Raw genomic sequence first — 22,797 nt, 5'->3', positions numbered from 1 at the left:
ATGCATTCCAATGGCATTATGGCCCAAAACAGCCCATTTGATGTGAGAATTTATTGGCTCCAAACAGATGGGACAATACAACCATGATCACAGTGTTTTTTAAATAAACAATTCGTAAACATTTTAATTTTTTTATACTGTATTTATCTCGATGTTCTTCAATTGGTAGGATAAATTATCAGCGTTCTCAGCAGCTGCTTTAGTTGCTCAGGTGATCACAATGGACCAATATTTCATGGAATGGAATGACTGAAACTATAGTACACCAAAAGGGGAAAACCTTAATTGTAACATCTACATACTCTTGTGCAAATCCGTCCTATATCCCTTTCTCCTCCACATCTTTCTGACCTCTCTCAGACTTGCAACCCTCTGAGAATTTTGCATTCCTTCAATCTAGCCTCCTGTGCATCCCTCCCTCTTATACATCCTACTTCCTTCACCCCACCATTTACACTTTGGTTGCATAGGTGCTAAACTCTAAAATTCCCAAGACACAAATCTTTGCCTCTCAACCTCTCCATAATTTGCAATGATCATTCTGTTCCAAACTCACTCCAAGATTTTCTGGGAAAGCATCATCCAATTCACGAATCAGTCAACGTGACCTGGACTGCATTTGTGAGGCAAATTAAAATCTTGCTTTTACTAAAGGTTTGAGTACTGTTGTCTAACATAGTTAAACTATCTTTAAAAAATACAAAAGTTTATAATCACCTTTCTTTGTAGTTTCCAGTTTTACTCCTGAACAGTGCTCGGTCTTCAATTATGTTTGATTTACTTCCCAATTTATGCCCTTATTTAGCAATGGCACAGGAAATTAATGAGTTAAGAATATTTAAATATATTTTTAGTCACCCAATCTTGATATTCATGTAACTACTTATTGTCATTAGCTGTGAATTGCACTAAATTGATTCAATAAGATAGCTAGTAAATGAATTAACCTTTGATTTAGAATAGAGGTTTTGAATAAAATTTATTTTGTAAAACAATGCAGCTATTGCTTTAGATTCATATCAGCAGTGGATTCCCATCCAAAACTATGGTGATCAGCTCTCTGGAAGAAGCTGTTCTGAAGGGGAGAACCGACTGAAGGAATTAAGATTTTGTAACTTCACATTAATTATTTAAGATTGTTTAAAAAAAAAAAAACCAGTTAATCATTACTGCTTTATTGAATTGCTTTTGTAATTGAGAAATAATTATTAAACTGGAAAACATACATTTAATGGGTCGAAATGTAAAAACAATCCAAAAGGAATACAGAAGCGACAAGTTTTGAATGGCAGCATTTATGTTGAGTAAAAATAAGTTGATTGATTGCTGGTGATAAAACTAAACAAACCAGAAGTTTTGTGAATTAGTTTCTTCAAATAAACCGTAGCTGCTCTGATGATAGATGCATTGATTACACAGTGCAGTTCAGAGTAATTTGGTGTTTTCTCTCTCTAGAACTTCGCCAGAGGACATCAACTCAGAGAGGTCAAGTTCCATCCACCCCACAGGACCTCAAACAGGGAAATCCACAAGCTCTGCAGACTGCCACACCTGTTCCACAACTTAGCACCTCAGCTCCTGGTGGACCGCCCGAAAAGACTTTTCAGTCCGTTTCACACACACCTGTACTTGCGAGGCGGACGATGCCTCCAGCTACCTCTATGCCTGGAATGGGTAAAAAAAAGCATTTTACTTTAAACGTGACTTTTAATACTATCCCAAATTATCAATAAAATAGATAATTTTCTTTGTAAATGAAAGACATTTTATTTTCTACATTTTCAGAATCAGTGAGCCGATAAATGAAACTTCCATATTTAATTAGCCATTAGTCATTCACAGCTGGCATCTCATATCTCTAAAGGTCCCTAACTAAGCTTATTAAAATATTACAGCACTACTGTATAAATGGCAATAAAACTTTGTCAGCAAAGCATTAAGCATCTTTAGCTTTCTGAGCTCATACAAAAATTTGAACTGTTCTGTTTAAGCATGTTGTAAGCTGTTACTATTTCACTTATCAAATTCACCAACAGCATTTTGTACTTTTCTCTCATGTTTTCTACATCATTCAACAGACCAAAAATCAATTAAATACAAAAAATGTTGAACCACAGGGCTTCCATATGGTAGTAAATTAATAACCAGCAGGTATCTGAGAGCTTGCCAAGTTTTGTAAAAATGACCAGTCATCTTGCAATAATTACTCTTGATGTTTAATTATATTAATTACTGTTGGCCTGAGCAGCAGCAGAAAAAGTAACGCCTGTTTCAGGAGGATTGGAAGTCCGTAAGTTATTAATTCTGTGCTTCCTTCTGGCAAAAGTTCAAAGCAGCAGTAAGTTTGTTTGTATTTGTGCACTGTAGGATCGTGCAGCCCCCTGAATGTAATAACTTGGAAGTTAGGTTGAAAAAATGTTGATGACTATACCAGGTGACTGTGGTTTTTATGATGCAACTTTCTGAATTTTAAGAGAACAAATACTCTTCAAAGTTTGGATAAACGTAGCAAGTTTATGTTGTAGCTTAAATATCCAGTCAACAATTAGTTTTAGTAAAAGGTAATTTATAGAATTACTGAGTGCTTTCTGCATTGGTAAAATGCAGGGAATTAAGAAAATTATGGTTGAATACACATATCTGAAGGGCTAAAATTACACAAGGATATAGATGGATTTTCTTGAAAAATATTTTATTGTATTTGCATTTGATTGTGACGACATTGCAAAAAGGCAAAAGAATAAAAAATACAAGCAGAAAAATAAAACCACAAAAGGGAAAACAGTAACCAGATATGAATACATAAGAAACATATATACAGTTACGAGGCCTGATAACATTGGATCCCAGTAATCGGTTACCATAACCGTACTGTTTGACTATTTACATATGACCCATGGTATTAAAACATACCAGGGTCATGTTTGCGGCCACCCAGTCTACCCTGTTGTTGTTGCCGTGGCCGCACCCATGGGCTCTCTTAACCTTCGGTACCGTTTGGTTGCTCTGCCCTGCTTCCCCTGTACTCTGGGTAGTGTCTTTCATAGAATTTACAGTGCAGAAGGAGGCCATTCGGCCCATCGAGTCTGCACCGGTTCTTAGAAAGAGCACCCCACCCAAAGTCCACACCTCCACCCTAACCCAGTAACTCCACCCAACAGTAAGGGCAATTTTGGACACTATGTGCAATTTAGCATGGCCAATCCACCTAACCCGCACATCTTTGGATTGTGGGAGGAAACTGGAGCACCCGGAGGAAACCCACGCACACACTGGGAGGATGTGCAGACTCCACACAGACAGTGACCCAAGCCGGAATCAAACCTGGGACCCTGGAGCTGTGAAGCAATTGTGCTATCCACAATGCTACCGTGCTGCTCCTTCTCCTATTGTCCCCCCCCCGCGCCCTCTCTTCATCCTTTGTCTGTTTCTCCCACCCCTCTGTTATTGGTTGCTGGTCACAAACAGGTTCTCGAAAAAGTTGGTAAATTGCTTCCAAGTATTGGGGAAGCCTTCCTCCAATCCTCTGATGGTAAATTTTATCTTCTCCAATTTGAGGAATTCTGCTAAGTCAGACAGCCAGTTTGCAGCCTTGGGTGACGCTGCTGATCTCCAGCTGAGCAGGAGTCTCCGGCAGGCGATCAAGGGCAAAGGCTAGGGCATCTGCCCCCCTCCCCATAAAGAGCTCTGGCTGTTCCGATACCCCGTTGACCACCACTTGGCCACTAGTGGGCATGGCTCCACTCTCACAACTTTGGACATGACCTCGAAAAAGGCGGTCCAGTACCCGACAAGTCTGGACAAGACCTGAACATGTGGGTGTGGCCTCCCTGGCACTGTTCACATTTGTCCTCCACCTCCGAGAAGAACCCACTCACATGTGTTCTGGTCAAATGCGCACTGTGCAATACCTTTAGTTGCGTTAGGCTCAGCCCTGCACATGAGGAGGTGGAGTTCGCCCGATCTCTATACCTAGCTCTTCCTCCCACTTTTCCCGTGTCATGTGCAACGGTGCTCTTGCCTCCTCTAGCAGTCGTCTGTACATGTTGGCGCAGCTACCTACCTCTAGTTCGTCATATAGATGGATTTTAAAAAGACTTAACTTGTTTACTTGCATCAAATTAACTAAATTTCATGTTTTAGTTAAATATGTTCATTAGTGCTTAGTGTTGATATATTTGGAACACTTTGCAATGTAATTTAATAGATTGAACATTTGTCTTTGAACAATAGCTTCCACCCAACATTTAACTTTTGTTTTTTTGACCAACAGGCCTTCATCCTCCTGGTCCACCCCTAGCAAGACCAATTCTCCCTCGGGATCGAGGAGCTGTTGATCGAATTATTGAATATTTAGTTGGTGATGGCCCACAGAACAGGTCAAGTTAAAACAAAATTATTTGAGGTTTTGTGTGGAATTGGTCGGGTGATATATTAGTACAAAAAGTAGTATTGCAATATCTAGCGATGACTTGATTTATTTTAGGATGATGTGAATAAATTCTGCTCAGGGTCACTGAACATCCTGAAATTATTCTTGACCGTCTGAGGAGTTAATTAATTGCGGCTTTTTAATGCTCATACTTTACTTTTAATCTTCACAGATATGCACTTATTTGTCAGCAGTGCTTTTCCCATAATGGAATGGCCTTGAAAGAAGAATTTGAATATGTCGGTAAGAATGATTATATTGAACTGAAAATTATATGGAGAATAATGTGCAAATTAGGGGATATAGAGTTGACCTTGTAAAGTGAGTACTTTGGTTGAGATGAAAAGTTGAATGTATAAACTGTTTTTGTATTGATTTTGTTCCTAACTTTTTTAAATATATTCAGTTAGTTGTGCATCTTAATGCCTTTTGTGGGTAAAATTGAACCAGCCTCTGACAACTTGATTCTAGTTTAAAAAAAAAAATAAATTTAGAGTAACCAATTCATTTTTTCCAATTAAGGGGCAATTTAGCGTGGCCAATTCACCTACCCTGCACATCTTTGGGTTGTGGGGGTGAAACTCCACACGGGCAGTGATCCAGACCCGGGATCGAACCTGGGACCTCGGTGCCATGAGACAGCTGTGCTAACCACGGCGCCACCGTGCTGCCCTTTGATTCTAGTTTTGGGGGAAGGGAGAAAGGAAGTTATGCTTTTGATTGCCTTGCCCTCATTTTGTACTTGGTGATCAGTGGATGCTTTAGACTGTCACAGCATATCATTTGGCCTGTTGAAATCTGTGCCAATGTTTGTTTTTCTCCATGAGCTACCTATTCTGACCTCATTCTCCAGCTTACTGTAGCTATGCTCTCGTTTTCCAAACCATTATCTAATTTCCTTTTGGAATAATTTATGAGCCGTACCTCATCAAATGCTATTGGTAGAAAATTCCACATTCTAACCACCCTCTGTGTAAAGACCATCTTTCTATCTGCTTCTTTAATTTTTTTTATGATTATCTTACATTTGTGTTTGCCCTCTAATGTATTTTCCATTCCCAGCACAGTAACGGTCTCTGATGTTACGCCTGTTCATTCCATTACAACGTCTGGCGGCATTCTTCTTTGTATGTCTCCTGATCCACTGTAAACAACTTTTCCAGACAAGTAACATCAAAAACTTTCCTTGTGACTTATGAAAGCTATGATCACTCTCGGTCAATTTTCACATTGTATCTACAATTACTATTCTTCAACCTTTTTAAATTTGTTCATGGGATATGGATTTTGCTGGTAAGGTCAGCTTTTATTGCCCAACTTTAATGACCCTGGAGAAGCTGGAATTTGAGTAGCTGAAGCTTGAATCGTCACAACATGTGTGGCAAATGTTGACCCAGTGACACTGAAGGGATGGTGACATTTATCCAAATCAGAATAGTGTGTGGCTTGAAGGGGAACTTGCAAATAGAAGTGTTCACATTTGCCTGACACCCTTTTCCTTCAAGGCATTGGAGGTCACAGGCTTGGAAAATGTTGTCAAAGGAAACCTTGGCAGGTTGCTGTAGCACATTTTGTACTCTGCAGCCACTGTGCAATGGCAGTGGACAGCGTGAATGTTTAAGGTGGTGGCTGGGCTGCCAATCAAGAGGACTGCATTGTTCTGAATGATGCCAAACTTCTTGAGAGTGTTGAAACTGCATTTGTTCAGCCTGGTGGAGAGTATTTCACAACACTCCTGATTTGTGCCTTGTAGATGGCAGAAAGGCTTTGGGGAGTCATAAGGTGAGTTAGTCACCACAGAATTTCCAGCCTCTTGTAGCCACAGTATTTATGTGCGGGTCTAGTTAAGTTTCTGGTCACTGGTGTTTAGACTCTTCCTTGTTGGAAATGGTCATTATCTGGCACAAATGTTACTTGTCATTTATTTACCAATGCCTGAATATCATCCAGGACTTGCTGTATGCACACATGGACTGCTTAATTATCTGAGGGACTGCAAAACTCTGCAACCATCAGTGATCACCCCTTTTTCTGATCTTATGTTAGAGGAAATGTCATTGATGAAATAGCTGAAAATGATTGGGCTGAGAAATGTTAGTCATGTCCTGGGGCTAAGATAAATGACATCTACCAACCACAGCCATCTTCTTTTGTTGCCACGTATGACTAGCCACTGTAATACCTTTTCCCAGTGACTTCAACTTTTCTAGAACCCCTTGATGCCACACGCTGTTGCCTTGACATCAAGTACAATCTCCATCACCCTGTTCTGGCATTTAGCTCTTTTGACCATGTTTGGACCGAGGCTGTTGTGAAATCTGAAGTGATTGTGGCGAAACCCAAACCGCATTGTTGGTGACACCTTCCATCACCTTTCAGCTTCTGTTTGTAGTGCCATTCCCAGATGGCATTTTATTTTATTTTTTCATGGTGTGTCACCTGTATTTGTCATCCATCCTTAATTTCCCTTGAACTGAGTGGCTTACTGGACCTTTTCAGAGGGCAGTTAACAGTCAAACCACATTGCTGGTGGGTCACATGTAGGCCAGACTGGTAAAAATGGCAGATTTCCTTCTATACAGTGCATCAGGTGGGTTTTTACAGTGTCATGGTCACCATTATTGAGACTAGCCTTTAATTCCATGAGATTTGAACCTGCGTCCCCTAAACATCAGCTTCAGCATCCAGATTACTAGTTCAGTGACATTCCCACTGCTCCAATAATGCCTAGCCTTTCCATTTGCTAAGTGCTGTAGACTGACATTGTTGAGGTACCTACTTATTAGGAATTCCATGTTATTCCTTTCATCACCACATTTATAAGATCCCTGATAACATTTCCCTGAACTAGCCAAATGCCAGAATGGGGATCCAGTTATCCTGTGCAAGAAGGCTACTGTTAACCAGAATTTACACAACCAGCAAATGACCCAGTATACTACAGTTTCATAACCGAAGCTGACATTTCTGAGTAGTTCAGAACAGTTGACTGCTGCATTCACTATGGCAAAATCTCCACCAATTGGAGTCCATTTGCCAACTGATCAGCGGGCTCTTTTGTAGGAAAAATAATTGTTTCCCCGGTTACTGTTGGTAATTTCTTGTGAGCTGTCCTGATTAATGCAAGATAAAGCTTAGATAGCTTTAGGAAGGTGCCATTAAGCCTGGTCTATGTTTGTGTGGACCTATACTAAGTGGTGCCCTGACGAGGTCTCGCACACACGGCTGTTGAGTCCCAGGCGCCGGGTGAATCTGGTGTCCGGGTATTTAAATGAGCCATTAGGCTAATTTAAATATGCAGATCTGGATCGCTCCCAGCGAGGGCAACATCCAGATCACGGCAGCAGAGCGAGTCGGATGACTTACGATCAGCCTGGCACGGAGCTCGATTTGGGCTCTTGCGTGATTGACCTGTTGCACCTGGATCAGTGCCGGACGCAATGGGGTCGGCGAATTGCTCCCATAGTGTTATACCAGGTGAGGAACAGTGCAAGGACTCTCCCTTTATCCCGACTCCTCGCTTGATCGTAATTTTTAAAAAAATTATAAGGACAAATGTACCAATTCAGTGTACGTACTTAACCAATTACATGCTGATTGTAAAGGACTCAATCAGCCAGTAAGATAGGACACGACCAATGGGCAGTCACGATACACAGGTGACACTACCACAGGAGGGCATTACACCAACCCATATAAAAGGACACAGCACACATGCTCACTCTCTTTCCAGTGGAGACACTCAGTGAGTACAGACACAGGGTTGATTGAACATCACACTCACTACGTGGATTGTAGCAGACTGGTTCGTCAGTCTGAGTAGCTATAGAAGGATTAACAGTAGAGTTGAATCCAAGTAGGAGAATTGTTAATAGTTTAATAAACATGTTAAAGCTATCTCCATGTCTGAACCTTCCTTTGTGCATCAAGGAAGCACTTATGCTACGTCAAGAGCATAACAAAACATGATACCCAGGAGTAACTGTTAAATCCATATAGCTCAACTCAACAAAACAGTGACAACCAGCAACAGCAGCCAGGCGAGATGATGTTCGGGATTCCGGTTCCACAGCAGCTCGGGTACCAAGGCAATCTCAGTGAAAACTGACGTTGGTTCAGGCAGAGATTCGAGATCTACCTGGTAGCGTTCGACTTAGATGGCGTGGCAGATGCAGAGAAAATGAAGCTTCTACTTACCATCGCGGGTCCAGAAGCAGCTGAAATCTTCCAGACCTTCAAATACTCAAAGGGGCAAAACAAGAGCGACTTCCAGGCAGTCCTGGACAAATTCCAAGAATTCTGCGAGGAACATACAAGAAGAAAAGGTAAAAGAGGCGCCAAGACTCACCACGAAGTAGGCTTGCAGCAACGGACGGTAGTTTTGAATTGCAGCCATCTTGGGAAAAGTGCTGCACATGCGCAGTTGCGCGAAGAGGGCACAGAATGGGAAGGTACGTCTGTGCATGCGCGAGGAGCCGCGCATGCGCAATTGCGAAAAAGGCCCCAAGTAAAGGAACAGCGATATGCGCATGCGCAATCACTTCCTATGACCTACGTCACACGCTTCGTGACGTCAGAGGCCCCGGACCATGCCCACTTAAAAGGGAAATGTCCCAAAAACATGAAAAAAAAATTTTAAGCCTCAAAACCTGATTCTTTGGAACGACAGCACAATGCCTGAAATTCGACCAGTAGCTGAAAGTAACCTCCGCAGAACCTTGCAACAAGCAGTTAGCACAGCCTAAAGATGTAATCACTAAGGAGGCAGTATTGGGCAAGCTAATGGGGCTAAAGGTAGACAAGTCTCCTGGCCCTGATGGGATGCATCCCAGAGTGTTAAAAGAGATGGCTAGGGAAATTGTAAACGCACTAGTGATAATTTATCAAAATTCACTAGACTCTGGGGTGGTCCCAGAGGATTGGAAAGTAGCAAACGTGACACCACTGTTTAAAAAAGGAGGTCGGCAGAAAGCGGGTAATTATAGGCCGGTAAGCTTAACTTCGGTTGTAGGGAAAATGCTGGAATCTATCATTAAGGAGGAAATAGCGGGGCACCTGGAGGGAAATTGTCCCATTGGGCAGACACAGCATGGGTTCATAAAGGGTAGGTCGTGTCTGACTAATTTGGTAGAATTTTTTGAGGACGTTACCAGTGCAGTCGATAACGGGGAGCCAATGGATGTGGTATATCTGGATTTCCAGAAAGCTTTTGACAAGGTGCCACACACAAGGTTGCTGCATAAACTAAAGATGCATGGCATTGAGGGTAAAGTGGTAGCATGGGTAGAGGATTGGTTAACTAACAGAAAGCAGAGAGTGGGGATAAATGGGTGTTTCCCTGGTTGGCAACCTGTAACTAGTGGGGTCCCTCAAGGATCAGTGTTGGGCCCGCAGTTGTTCACAATTTACATAGATGATTTGGAGTTGGGTACCAAGTGCAATGTGTCAAAGTTTGCAGACGACACTAAGATGAGTGGTAAAGCAAAAAGTGCAGAGGATACCGGAAGTCTGCAGAAGGATTTGGATAGGTTAGGTGAATGGGCTAGGGTCTGGCAGATGGAATTCAATGTTGCCAAGTGTGAGGCTATCCATTTTAGGAGGAATAACAGCAGAATGGATTATTATTTAAATGGTAAGATGTTAAAACATGCTGCTGTGCAGAGGGACCTGGGTGTGCTGGTGCACGAGTCGCAAAAAGTTGGTGTGCAGGTGCAACGGGTGATTAAGAAGGCGAATCGAGTTTTGTCTTTCGTTGCTAGAGGGATGGAGTTCAAGACTAGGGAGGTTATGCTGCAATTGTATAGGGTGTTGGTGAGGCCGCATCTGGAGTATTGTGTTCAGTTTTGGTCTCCTTACCTGAGTAAGGACATATTGGCACTGGAGGGAGTGCAGAGGAGATTCACTAGGTTGATCCCAGAGTTGAGGGGATTAGATTATGATGAGAGGTTGAGTAGACTGGGACTGTACTCATTGGAGTTTAGAAGGATGCGGGGGGATCTTATTGAGACATATAAAATTATGAAGGGAATAGACAGGATAGATGCGGGCAGGTTGTTTCCACTGGTCGGGGAAAGCAGAACTAGGGGACATAGCCTCAAAATGAAGGGAGGTAGATTTAGGATGGAGTGCAGGAGGAACTTCTTCACCCAAAGGGTTGTGAATCTCTGGAATTCCTTGCCCAGTGAAGCAGTTGAGGCTGCTTCTTTAAACGTTTTTAAGAAAAAGATAGATACCTTTCTAAAGAATAAAGGGATTCGGGGATATGGTGTACGGGCCGGAGAGTGGAGCTGAGTCCACAAAGATCAGCCATGATCTCATTAAATGGCGGAGCAGGCTCGAGGGGCCAGATGGCCTACTCCTGTTCCTAGTTCTTATGTTCTTATGACACAGTCCTTGAAGACTATTCAGACCTTGAATTCTTCTTTGGACATCGCAAGCCCAGTGCCAGCTCCGACACAAAACCTGATGATATGGTCTTGGAAGACAACGACTCAAGACGAAGATTTCACCTTGGGAGGTAGCTACCCCAGTACCAAATCCGAACCGCAACTAGACTTGTTGTACATTGACGACCTCGGCGAATTAGTTCTTTGGATTGGGGAATCTTCAGCCCAGCATATGCGACATCCCGACTCGTGAGTGCAGGATGATGCTGCGGCCTGACGCCAAGAGACAGAGAGCGGTACAAGCCCACAGAGAGCGGCCTGCAGCTACACACACAGTGGTCCACGCACCGCGAGGGGTCCCAGTCTCTACACAAGAAGTGATGACAGTCTCCACAGCGAGACCAATGCATGATTCCACACAGGAAACGCTGCAAGACTCCACAGAGGGAGTGACACAAGCCTCCACAGCGAGCTCGTGGACAGCCTCCATGATAGAAGCAACGCAAGACTCCAGAGCGCAGTCCTTGCATGAACAAGACCATGAGGATCTAGCAACCTCCTCTGAACAACTAGCAGCAGACGATGCAGGTCTGCCACGCTCAAGTGCAAAGCAAGAAGACACTGAGGCCCTACCCACTGTGTGTTCGACGAGTGACGACGGCATCCCACTTCCCATACAAGATGTGCAACGTGACAGACCTCAGCTAGAATGTACAGAGGCACTCGACAATCACAGTGGGACTACTGGTGACTCCGGTGACACCACGTTACTTCAAACCTCATTCGCTCGAGCCTCTCCACAAGCCAATGAATTCCTGAACGTTTTGACTCCAGACGTGGAGCATCAACAAACCTCAGCTGACTCAAGTGAACCTGCAATGACTCCGGACGGGGAGCAGCAAGAAACCAAAGCTGATTCAGGTGAAGCAGAAAGGGCTCCAGACCGGGAGCATCGACAAGTCAAAACTGACTCAGGTGAAACAGACCAGACTCCAGACTGGGAGAATCGACACGCCAAAGCTGATTTCAGTAAGCCGGACATGATTCCAGACGGGGAGCGCCGCAAACCCCGTGACGGCACGCTCAAGGAGACAGAAGATGCCACAAAGCACGCTGACACGAGTAACTGTGTGATGGACTCGTATTATCCACAAGGGTGTGGGCCTTGAGCGCAGCAAACACGACAACAAAACCAACCAACACAACAACAACATCAAAGACAATGAGAAGCGTACCAAAGGCAACAACGCCGACAACAAGCACGACAAAGACACCAATAATAGAACTACGACATGGTACAACTCTGCAAATGAGGGACACTGTTACTGCTCAGCTCAGTACAATGACCTACCGTGGCAGGACGATGCATCTTACGAATTCACGGTTGCTACACTACCAACAGGCGACCTGGCTTTCAGGACAGATGCCACCCAGAATTGCTACCATAAGCATCGAAAAAAAAAGAAACCGACTCCAAATCAGTCGATGAAGTGATTTGAACACGTGAACACCTCCTGATGACCAGACACCAGGACACTGACTGCGTTCACAAGGGAATGACAACGTCACCATTAACACTTGCCAGACCATATAAATTCATGAACTATTGGACTCATAACTTTTATTTTGTATTGTCTTATCCTCAAAGTCATCGCAACTATTATTTGGTCTTGGATGCTATTGTATAGTCATCACAGTCATCATAACTTGTACATAGCATCACTTATCTACCTGTTTTTGTTCAATTTTCTTTAACACTGTACAGAAATATGTAACACGAAAAAAGGGGGGGATGTGGTGATTATGCATCACTGTAAATACACAAGGGATTAATGTAAATACACGTAGACCAGATAGACACTAGAGGGAGCACCAGAGACATGACACACAGACATTCAACCAAAAAGCCAGTAAGATAGGACATGACCAATGGGCAGTCACGATACACACACAGGTGACACGACCACAGGAGGGCAATACACCAACCCATATAAAAGGACACAGCACACATGCTCACTCTCTTTCCAGTGGAGACACTCAGTGAGTACAGTCACAGGGTTGATTGAACATCACACCCACCACGTGGATTGTAGCAGACTGGTTCATCAGTCTGAGTAGCTATAGAAGGATTAACAGTAGAGTCGAATCCAAGTAGAAGAATTGTTAATAGTTTAATAAACGTGTTAAAGCTATCTCCAAGTCTGAACCTTCCTTTGCCAGAGTGCACATCCAGGAAGCAGCTTATGCTGCGTCAAGAGCATAACAAAACAGTCCTTGCTGTTCTCCTGGAAACCCTGTTGTGATGTTGAGGTTTTCTCTGTGATTTCTTTGTCTGCTTGCCAGAGTCTGATCTAAACAAACAAAATTCAATTTAGTTGAGAAAGAAAGAGGGACATGTATTTTTTTGGACTGCTCCAAAGCAAACCAGTTTTACATTAAAATACATTCCAACATTGTGATCCTGATCATTTATGACCTCACCATGATAATTAAGTATTTTGCAGAAGGTAACTGCTTAGCTTATGTTTGGACAGTCCAGGGCAGGATGGTGGCACAGTGGATTAGCCCTGTTGCCTCACGGCACCGAGGTCCCAGGTTCGATCCTGGCTCTGGGTCACTGTTCGTGTGGAGTTTGCACATTTTCCCCATGTTTACGTGGATTTCGCCCCCTCAACCCAAAAGATGTGCAGAGTAGGTGAATTGGCCATGCTAAATTGCCCCTTAATTGAAAAAAAAAACTAATTGGGTACTCTAAATTTATTAAAAACAAATGTTTGGACAGTCCTTGGCTGATGCTACGTCATTGGTGATTAATTTTTGATGACCAACCATCATTTCTGAATGATTCATTCTTCCACGTAATGAGCCCGGAAGAAAAATATCAACACCCCCAAGGTGGCCATTGTCTCTGTAGGCTCTGCCACAGCCAGATGGAAATGGAAGATAGTTATTATCATGATGGAAATAATGGGTACTATTTTAAGTTTCAGTACACCTTTGAAGTAATCATTGACATAACGAAGATGCAACATTTTACAGGAGGGCTGCCTGGATCGGTCTTTCTTGTAATTCACATCGCAAACTTCCACAGACTTGACCAATTTGGAGTTATAGACTTGTCAGGTGACCTTTGGCAGCCATTTTAAGTCAGTGTCTGTGATAACAGTTGAAACTGATCTTTTTAAAATGTGAGTCCAGCAAATGAAATTGAAATTTAATATTTGACATTGACATACCCCCATAACAATAGTCTAATTAATGTTATTAGGAATGTAACAGTCCTACAATTGCTTTTTATTAGCTTGAATCTGTCTCCTTATCCTACTCTTGCAACCCAGAGTGTGTAACCTTGCCAGCATTGCACATTCCAAGGACAAATATATATGCAATTCAGTATAATTTATTTAAATTCATTTTCTTTATCTATGCTATTAACTATTTATATACTTGTATAAGATAAATTACAATTGACATTTTTGAGCTTGAAAATTCCTGGATTTTTCAGTCTATCCTCCAACCTCTTATCAAAACCTACTTGTACATAGTATTGGATAATACTTAAAGCACAGAAACAGGCCAGTGCCGAAAGACTGTGCAGAAAGGTCGATTCGCTCGATTTCCCATTCAAAACAGTACATAAAATGAACATACAGCTGTCAACTCCAGTTACACAGGCAGGCAACACTGATACCTGCTGTTACAGAACATGTTCCTGCTGTTAGTGCAGCCACTTTCCGAAAGCCTGTCTCTGGCAGCTTTTCATGACCTCTCCCGATCGTAACCCAAACCTTCTGCCCCCACCTGTTTGAACAGGATTTTTTTTTTCTCTCTGAGCTCTGCCCAACCACTCAAACAATGGTTCAGCCTAACGTGTCCAGACTTGAACTCATCATTACCAACTGGGCTTTTGATTGCCTATTCCCATTTACACAAAGGAACGGGACTGTTATGAATATGCAACTAACCTCTAATTTACGGACAAAAGAGGCCATCAGACTCTGTAATGGGCTAATGACTGGTCAGATCAGAGTGTCCCTTGTGGGCGGCGTGATGGTGCAGTGGTTAGCACTGCTGCCTCATGCGCCGAAGACCCGGGTTTGATCCCGGCCCCGGGTCATTGTCAGTGTGGAGTTTGCACATTCTCCTAGTGTCTGTGTGGGTATCACCCCTACAACCCAAAGATGTGCAGGGTAGGTGGATTGGCATGCTAAATTGCCGCTAAAAAATGTTAAAAAATATAATTTTTTTAAAGATCCCGGACGGCAATGAATCTTGAGTGAATCACCCAAGGCTGAACAGGGGTGTCCTGTTTATTGCCATTAACAAGTTTAAGTTTGAATGGGACAATGTAACTCAGGCCAGGTGTGGGTGTATACGTCTGACTCAGTGCTAGCAGTTTTACCCTCCATCTGTTAACCTCTAAATTGCCCACTACATCTTCGATCCAATTTCCTAAGATCTCCCTATCGTAACAAGATAGAGTCACAGCCTGTTCAGTCTTTCCTAATGGGTATAAGCTCTCCGTTCTGGTATCCTTGTAAATTATTTTTGTACTTCTGCAATGTGGCTGTCTTCTTTCCATAATATGGAGATCAAAACAGTTCACAGTACTTGCAAGTGTGATCTAGCCAAGGTTCTATACCAGTTTAATTTACCTGCTTTTCTACTTTATTACCTGTAGTGATTCCTTTCTTGACTTCTACGCTTGCATTTATACTTGATTTTTGTATCTGTATTCTCTGCTCTTTTACCTCTTTTTTTAAACACTCGCTTTCCAAGATGTCTGTGGCCTCCTTCCTCTGGACCACATCACACTTATTTATACTGACAATCAAGTGCCAATTACACATCCATTCTACAACGTCTTCCTGTATTTTGTTGCATATGCCTCAATATTTATCTCCCAATTTGGCATTGTCTGCAAATTTTCAAAATGTACTTCCAGTGACTGATTCTAAATCACTTATTTTCATGGTGACCAAGAGGGATCCCAGCACTAATTCTTGTGGAACACACTTCCCACCTCTGGCCAGTCTGTGTAACTACTTTTAACTCCTACATACTGTTTCTGTTTTGTAGTCTGCTTGCTACCCATTTTGCAACATAGCCCCAATTCCACATATTCTGACCGTTTGTCATGAGTCTACCTTATCACAAGAGTGGCCAGGCAACACTACTACTAATTGAGCTGGCCAAGTCCTGGGCAGCATATAAGAACATGAGAACTAGGAACAGGAGTACGCCATCTGGCCCCTCGAGCCTGCTCCGCCATTTAATGAGATCATGGCTACTTTGCATGGCCTGCAGCAGTTAGTAGAAGAACCAGAACAATAGAAAAATATACATATCCTCACCCTCACAGTCTACCTATCTCCGATTCATCTGCCTATAACAGTTTTGGTGGAAGTGATCACCTCACAGTCCTGAATGAGGGAAATGTCTGTATTAACTAAATATTAGGAAGACTGAAGCCATTGTTTTGATCGCTGCATCAAATTATTTTCCCTAGCTACCTACTCCATCCCTCTCCCTGGCAACAGTCTGAGATTAAGTTAGTCTGTTCTCAACCTTGTGTCACATTTGATTCTGAGGTGAGATTCTGACCTTATTCACATCGTCACTAAGAACATCTATTTCCACCTCTAATTTTCCCCCATCTCAGCTCATCTGTTGCTGAAACCTTCATTCGTGTCTCCGTTACCTCTGGACTTATCTATTCCAACACATTATGACTAGTCTCCCACTTTCTACCTGACATTATCTAAAGCTCTGCTGTTCGTGTCCTAAATTTGCCCATTTCCCTACCACCCCTGTGCTTTAGTGCTTATCTCAGGAATAAAAACTGGAACAGTGAAGGTGTCGGTGGTATTTTTGGCGACAAGCATCCCAGACTTTGTTTTCAAATCCCCATGTGGTGACACTCCTCTCTCTCACACTCGCTCTCTCTCACTCTCTCTCATGCTTTCCCGCGCTCTCTCGCGCGCGCGCTCTCTCTGGTCCCCTGAGTATCCCCAATTTTAATTGCTCTACTTTTGGTGGCCATGCCTTTGGCTGCCTAGCCCCTGAGCCATGGAATATTCTCCCTACACCCCTCTACCTTTCTACCTCACTTTCCTCCTTTAAAGACACTCCTTAAAGACTCGTGTGGCTTGGTGTCGTATTTTACTTTATAATACTCCTATGAAATGCCTAAGAATGTTTTATTATGTTAAAGATGCTACATAATATAAGTTGTTCAAACTGAGGACACGCTCCATTGCATTATGTGGAATTACACTGTGCTTAATAGATTCAGAAGCGATCTAGAAGCTCAAAACAGGGCATCCACGAGATGTGAGCCATTATCAGCGGCAGAACTGTATTCCACCACAATCTGTAACATCATGACCCAGCACGTCTCTTACTTTGCCATTACCATCAAGCCAGAGGACTAACCCTGATTCAATGAGGATTGTAGAAGAGCATGCAGAAGCAGACCAGACATACCTAAACATAAGGTGCCAACCTGCTGAAGCTAAAGCACAGGATAACAGGAAAGTTAACAGCAGAGACAAGATGCTGTAAACAGAGCTAGGCAATCCCACAACCAACAGATCAGATCAAAGCTCTACAGTCTTACCACATCCAGTAATGAATAGTGCTAGACAATTAAACAATTCACTAATGCAAGAGATGAGGCAAGCCGTTTGCAGAAGTACCAAGTGAATGGTACTCTTCCTTCCCCATCACAGACACCAGTCTTTAGCTAATTAAATCCACTCTACCTGAAATCAAGAAAAACGTGGAGTGTGCTATATGCAAAAACAAAATGCAATGGGTCTCATCAATATACCAATGGAGTGCTGAGGACTTGTGCCCTAGAACTAGTGGCCCCTTTAACCAAGTTGTTCCAGTACAGCTACAACACGGGCATCTACCCAACAATGTGAAAAGATTTCCAAGTATGTCCTGTCCACAAAAGCAGTACAGAATCACAGAAAAATACAATTCGGCCCATCGAGTCTGCACCAACGCATGAAAGTCACCTTATCTGCCAGTCCTAATCCCATTTGCCAGCACTTGGCCCATAGCCTTGATTGTTAAGCCGTGCCATGTGCTCATCCAGGTATTTTTAAAGGATGTGAGGCAACCCATCTCTACCACCCTCCCAGGTAGTGTGTTGCAGACTGCCACCACCCTCTGGGTAAAAAAGGTTTCCCTCAAATCTCCCCTGAATCACCCGCCCCTCACTTTGAACTTGTGTCTCCCTCATAACTGACCCTTCAACTAAGGAGAACAACTGTTCCCTATCCAACCCGTCCATGCCCTTCATAATCTTGTACTCCTCGATCAGGTCACCCCCCCCCCAGTCTTCTCTGCTCCATCGAAAACAACCCAAGCCTATCCAACCTCTCTTCATAACTTAAATGTTCCATCCCAGGCAACATCCTGGTGAAACGCCTCTGGACCCACTCCAGTTCAATCACATCCTTCCTATAATGTGGTGACCAGAACTGCACACAGTACTCCAGCTATGGCCTCCCCAATGTTCTATATAACTCCACCATGACTTCCTTGCTTTTGTAGTCTATGCCAGTGTTCTTCAAACTTTTTTTCCGGGGACCCATTTTTACCAACCGGCCTACCTTCAGGACCCAACCCGGCCGACCTTCGCGACCCACGCCGGCCGACCTGCGCGACCCACATTTTCTCTTACCTTGTTTGCTGCTGACAAAAATGGAGGAAATGGTTTTGGGTCCCTTTGGCCCTCATACACGGTCCTCCAGTGGAACCTGTTGGATGAAGGTGAAGCCTTCTGGTGTCGGAAAGTATAAAGTCTCCATCTGTCCAAAGTTTTTTTTTTCCCTGTATAATCTTATCAAACCCCCCCCCCCCCCCGAACTTGTAATAAAAAATAAAATGAGTAAAATAAATGAAAAAAATGAATAAACCCCCCCCCCCCCGAACTTGTAAAAAAAAAAGAATAAAATAAATGAAAAAAATAAAAATTAAATAAATAAAATAAATGAATAAATGAATAAAAACCACTACAGAACTTGTAAAACAAAAAGCTGCAACTGTTTGGAAAAAATAGCGGCCGCACTGCGCATGTGCGCCGATCATCGTGCGCGCATGCGCAATGCAGCCAAATTGTTTTTTTAACATGTTCGCGGCCACTTGCAGGCGGCGTTATGAAAAGCCGGCTGCTGCGCGGGGATTTGCACGATCTAGAGTGCCGCGGATAACGGCTCCGCGACCCTCCCGACACCCGCCCGCGATCCACCCGCGGGTTGCGCCCCCGACTTTGAAGAACACTGATCTATACCACGATTGATAAATGCAAATGTACCATATCCCTTTTTTACCACCCTATTAACCTGTCCTTCTGCCTTCAGAGATGTTTTACAAACAAGCCACAGTCTCTTTGTTCCTCAGGACTTCCCAGTGTGGTGCCATTCATTTAATAATTCCTTGTCAAATTGCTCCGTCCAAAGTGTAACACCTTACACTTTTCAGGGTTAAATTCCATCTGCCACTTCTCTACCCATTTGATCACCCCGTCTATATCTTCCTGTAATCCAAGACACTCAACCTCGCTGTTAACCACCCGGCCTATTTTTTGTCATCCGCAAACTTACTGACCCTACCCCCAACATAGTTATCTAAGCCATTTATATCAAATGACGATTAATAGGGGACCCAGCACCGATCCCTGTGGTACGCCACTGGACACTGCCTTCCAGTCACAAAAGCAGCCATCTATCATCGCCCTCCATCTCTTACAGCTCAGCCAGCTTTGAATCCACCTTATCAAGTTCCCTGTATCCCATGTGCATTTGCCTTCTTTGTAAGTCTCCCATGTGGGACCTTGTCAAATGCTTTGCTGAAATCCATGTAAACTATACCAACTGCACCACCCTCATGCTCAAAAAATACAATCAAATTTGTTAGGCATGACCTTCCTCTGACAACGCCATGCTGACTATTCCTGGTCAAACCTTGCCTCTCCAAGTGGAGATAGATTCTGTCCTTCAGAATTTTTTCCATTAGTTTCCCACCACTGACTTGCGACTCACTGGCCACTAGTTCCCTTGCTTTTCCCACAGTCTTTCTTAAATAGGGTTCTCCAGTCCTCTGGCACCTCTCCTGTGGCCAGAGAATTAAAAATTTGGATCAGGGCCCCTGCAATCTCCTCCCTCGCCTCCCACAGCAACCTGGGACACAATTTGTCCAGACCTGGAGATTTCTCCACTTTTAAGCCTGCCAACACCTCCAATACCTTGTCCATCCTATTTTTTTGTTCTTTTTTATAAATTTAGAGTACCCAATTCATTTTTTTCCCAATTAATGGGCAATTTAGCATGGCCAATCCACCTCACTGCACATCTGGAAAAAATGTCCAGAAGATGGCATCAGAGCGAGGCGACTCTCTGCGAGCTCTCCCCAACAGATACACTTTTTACTTAACTTATACTCATTCTAATCTTTTAAAATTTAATTCTAAGCTATTATGTATTTTCTTTTCTTCCCATGTACTTAATGATCTGTTGAGCTGCTCACAGAAAAATACTTTTCAGTGTTCCTTGGTACACGTGACAATAAACAAATCCAATCGAATCTTTACGTTGTGGGGGCGAAACCTCCGCAAACACGGGGAGAATGTGCAAACTCCACATGGACAATGATCCAGAGCCAGGATTGAACCTGGGACCTCTGCGCCATGAGGCAGCAGGCTAACCACTGCGCCACCGTGCTGCCCTACCTTGTCCCTCCCTATGACAACTTGCTCAATAACCTCACAATCTCTCTGCCCAAGTTTCAGATCTGCCTCCTCATTCTCTTGGGTGAAGGCAGATGTGAAATATTCGTTTAACACCCTACCAATGTCCCCTGCCTCCACCCACAGATTTCCCCCATGGTCCCTAATGGGCCCTACATTTTCCCTGGTTATCCTCTTCCCATTCATATACCTAATAATAATAATAATCCCTTATAGTCACAAGTAGGCTTCAATGAAGTTACTGTGAAAAGCCCCTTGTAACCACATTCCGGCACCTGTTCGGGGAGGCTGGTACGGGAATTGAACCCGCGCTGCTGGTATTGTTCTGCATTGCAAGCCAGCTATTTAGCCCACTGTGCTAAACCAGCCCTATAGAATATCTTGGGATTCCCTACTTTTACTAGCTAGGGATTTCTCATATCCCTTCTTTGCTGTCCTAATTGCTTTCTTACGCTCCATCCTGTACTTTCTGTACTCCACTAATGCCTCTGTTGATTTGCTCCCTTTGTACTTATTAATAGCCTCTCACTTCCTTCTCATTGTATCCTGAATATCTCTGGTCATCCATGGTTCTCTGTGCTTGTTATTCCTTCCTAATACCCTGGAGGGAACATGTTGTGCCTGTACCCTCCCCATTTCCTCTTTGAACACCCCTTACTGCTCTTCTGTAGATCTCCCCACCAGTAACTTGTTCCAATCTATCTTGGCCAGGTCCTGCCTTATTTTACTAAAGTCTGCTCTCCATAAATCTAATCGAGCCAAAATACTGCCCCATCAACTTCTCCTCAATCATCAGCAAAGTGATGGAAGATGTAGTTGGTAGTGCTATAAAGCAACACTTGCTCACCAGCAACCTGCTCACTGATGTTGAGTTTATGTTCCACCAGGACCAGTTGACTCTGGCCTCATTACAGCCTTGGTCCAAACACAGACAAAAGAGCTGGATTCTAGTGTGACTGCTCTTGACTTCAAGGCAGCATTTGACCTGAATGGGAATCAGGAGGAAAACTGTCTGGAATCCCACCTCGTATGACGGGGAGGCAGTGGCGTAGTGGTATTGTCACTGCAGTAGTAATCCAGAGACTCCGAGTACTCTGGCATTCCAGGTTCAAATCCCGCCACTGCAGATGGTAAAATTTGAATTCAATAAAAATCTGGAATTAAAAGTCTAATGATGACCATGAAACCATTGTTGTAAAAACCCATCTGGTTCACTAATGTCATTGAGAGAAGGAAATCTGCCATCCTTACCTGGTCTGGCCTGTGTGTGGCTCCAGACCCACAGCAATGTGGTCGACTCTTAACTGCCCCTCAAGAGCAATTAGGGATGGGAAATAAATGCTGGCACACCCTGCGATGCCCATATCCCATGAATGAATATAAAAAATGAAGGATGTCATTGCAAGAGTTCAATGGCTTAACAATTTTCACCTCCTTCATCAAAGATGATCCATCTCAACATCCCAATTCATTTTTTTTCCAATTAATGGGCAATTGGTGAGGGTGTATGCTATTCCATATCACCCTCGGGTCAAAAGTGAGGGTGTATGCTATTCCATATCACCCTCGGGTCAAAAGTGAGGGTGTATGCTATTCCATATCTGCCTCTGTACTATTCACAACTCCCAGATACTGAAGCAGCCCCTGCTTTCATGACGTCGTAAACAACTTTCAGGCTTGAGCTGATAAGTGGCAGGTAACATCCATGCCACAAAGTGCCAGGTGAAGACCAATTTTAATAAAGAGTCTGACCATCTTGACATTTAATGGCATCAGCATCATTGAATTCTCCCACCATCAACATCTTGGCGTTACCATTGACCGGGAACTTAAATTAGAACAGCCGCTGTGGCTACAAAAGCAGGACAGAGGATGTGTATTCTTCAGCGAGTAACCCACCACCTGACTGCCAATCCTCTCCATGATATGCAAGGCAATATCCACCACCTTTACGCCTTCACTCCTTCCATCACTGGTGCAACTTTGCTGCAGTCTTTACCATTTCCAAGATTCACTACAGCAACTTGCCAAGGCTTTTTCAGCATCTCCCAAACCCATGACTTGCACCACGTAGAAGGACAAGGACAGCAGGCATTTGAGAATGTCACCATCTGCAAGAACCCTTCAAAGTCACAGAGACTAAGAAGTATTTTGCCATTCATTCACTGTTGCTGGCTCAAAATCCTGATGCTCACTATCTAGAAGCACCTTCACCCGGA

The 22,797-nt window shown here is 43.4% G+C and overlaps 1 protein-coding gene across 3 annotated transcripts in view; it reads left to right on the top strand.

The window, feature by feature from the left end:
* Positions 1 to 22,797, top strand: part of lnpk (lunapark, ER junction formation factor) — a 158,596-nt gene that overhangs the window by 118,086 nt on the left and 17,713 nt on the right. For all 3 annotated transcript variants that reach the window (XM_072476687.1, XM_072476679.1, XM_072476698.1), the window contains exons 9-11: positions 1,456 to 1,674; positions 4,274 to 4,379; positions 4,605 to 4,675. In XM_072476687.1, the coding sequence (XP_072332788.1) occupies positions 1,456 to 1,674; positions 4,274 to 4,379; positions 4,605 to 4,675 (396 nt within the window). The remainder of the gene's footprint in view (positions 1 to 1,455; positions 1,675 to 4,273; positions 4,380 to 4,604; positions 4,676 to 22,797) is intronic.

Source organism: Scyliorhinus torazame, chromosome 2 (genome assembly GCF_047496885.1).
Source record: "Scyliorhinus torazame isolate Kashiwa2021f chromosome 2, sScyTor2.1, whole genome shotgun sequence".
Lineage (NCBI taxonomy): Eukaryota > Metazoa > Chordata > Chondrichthyes > Carcharhiniformes > Scyliorhinidae > Scyliorhinus > Scyliorhinus torazame.
Note: the sequence above shows the minus strand (reverse complement) of the source record. Positions and strands in the feature narration are given on the sequence as shown.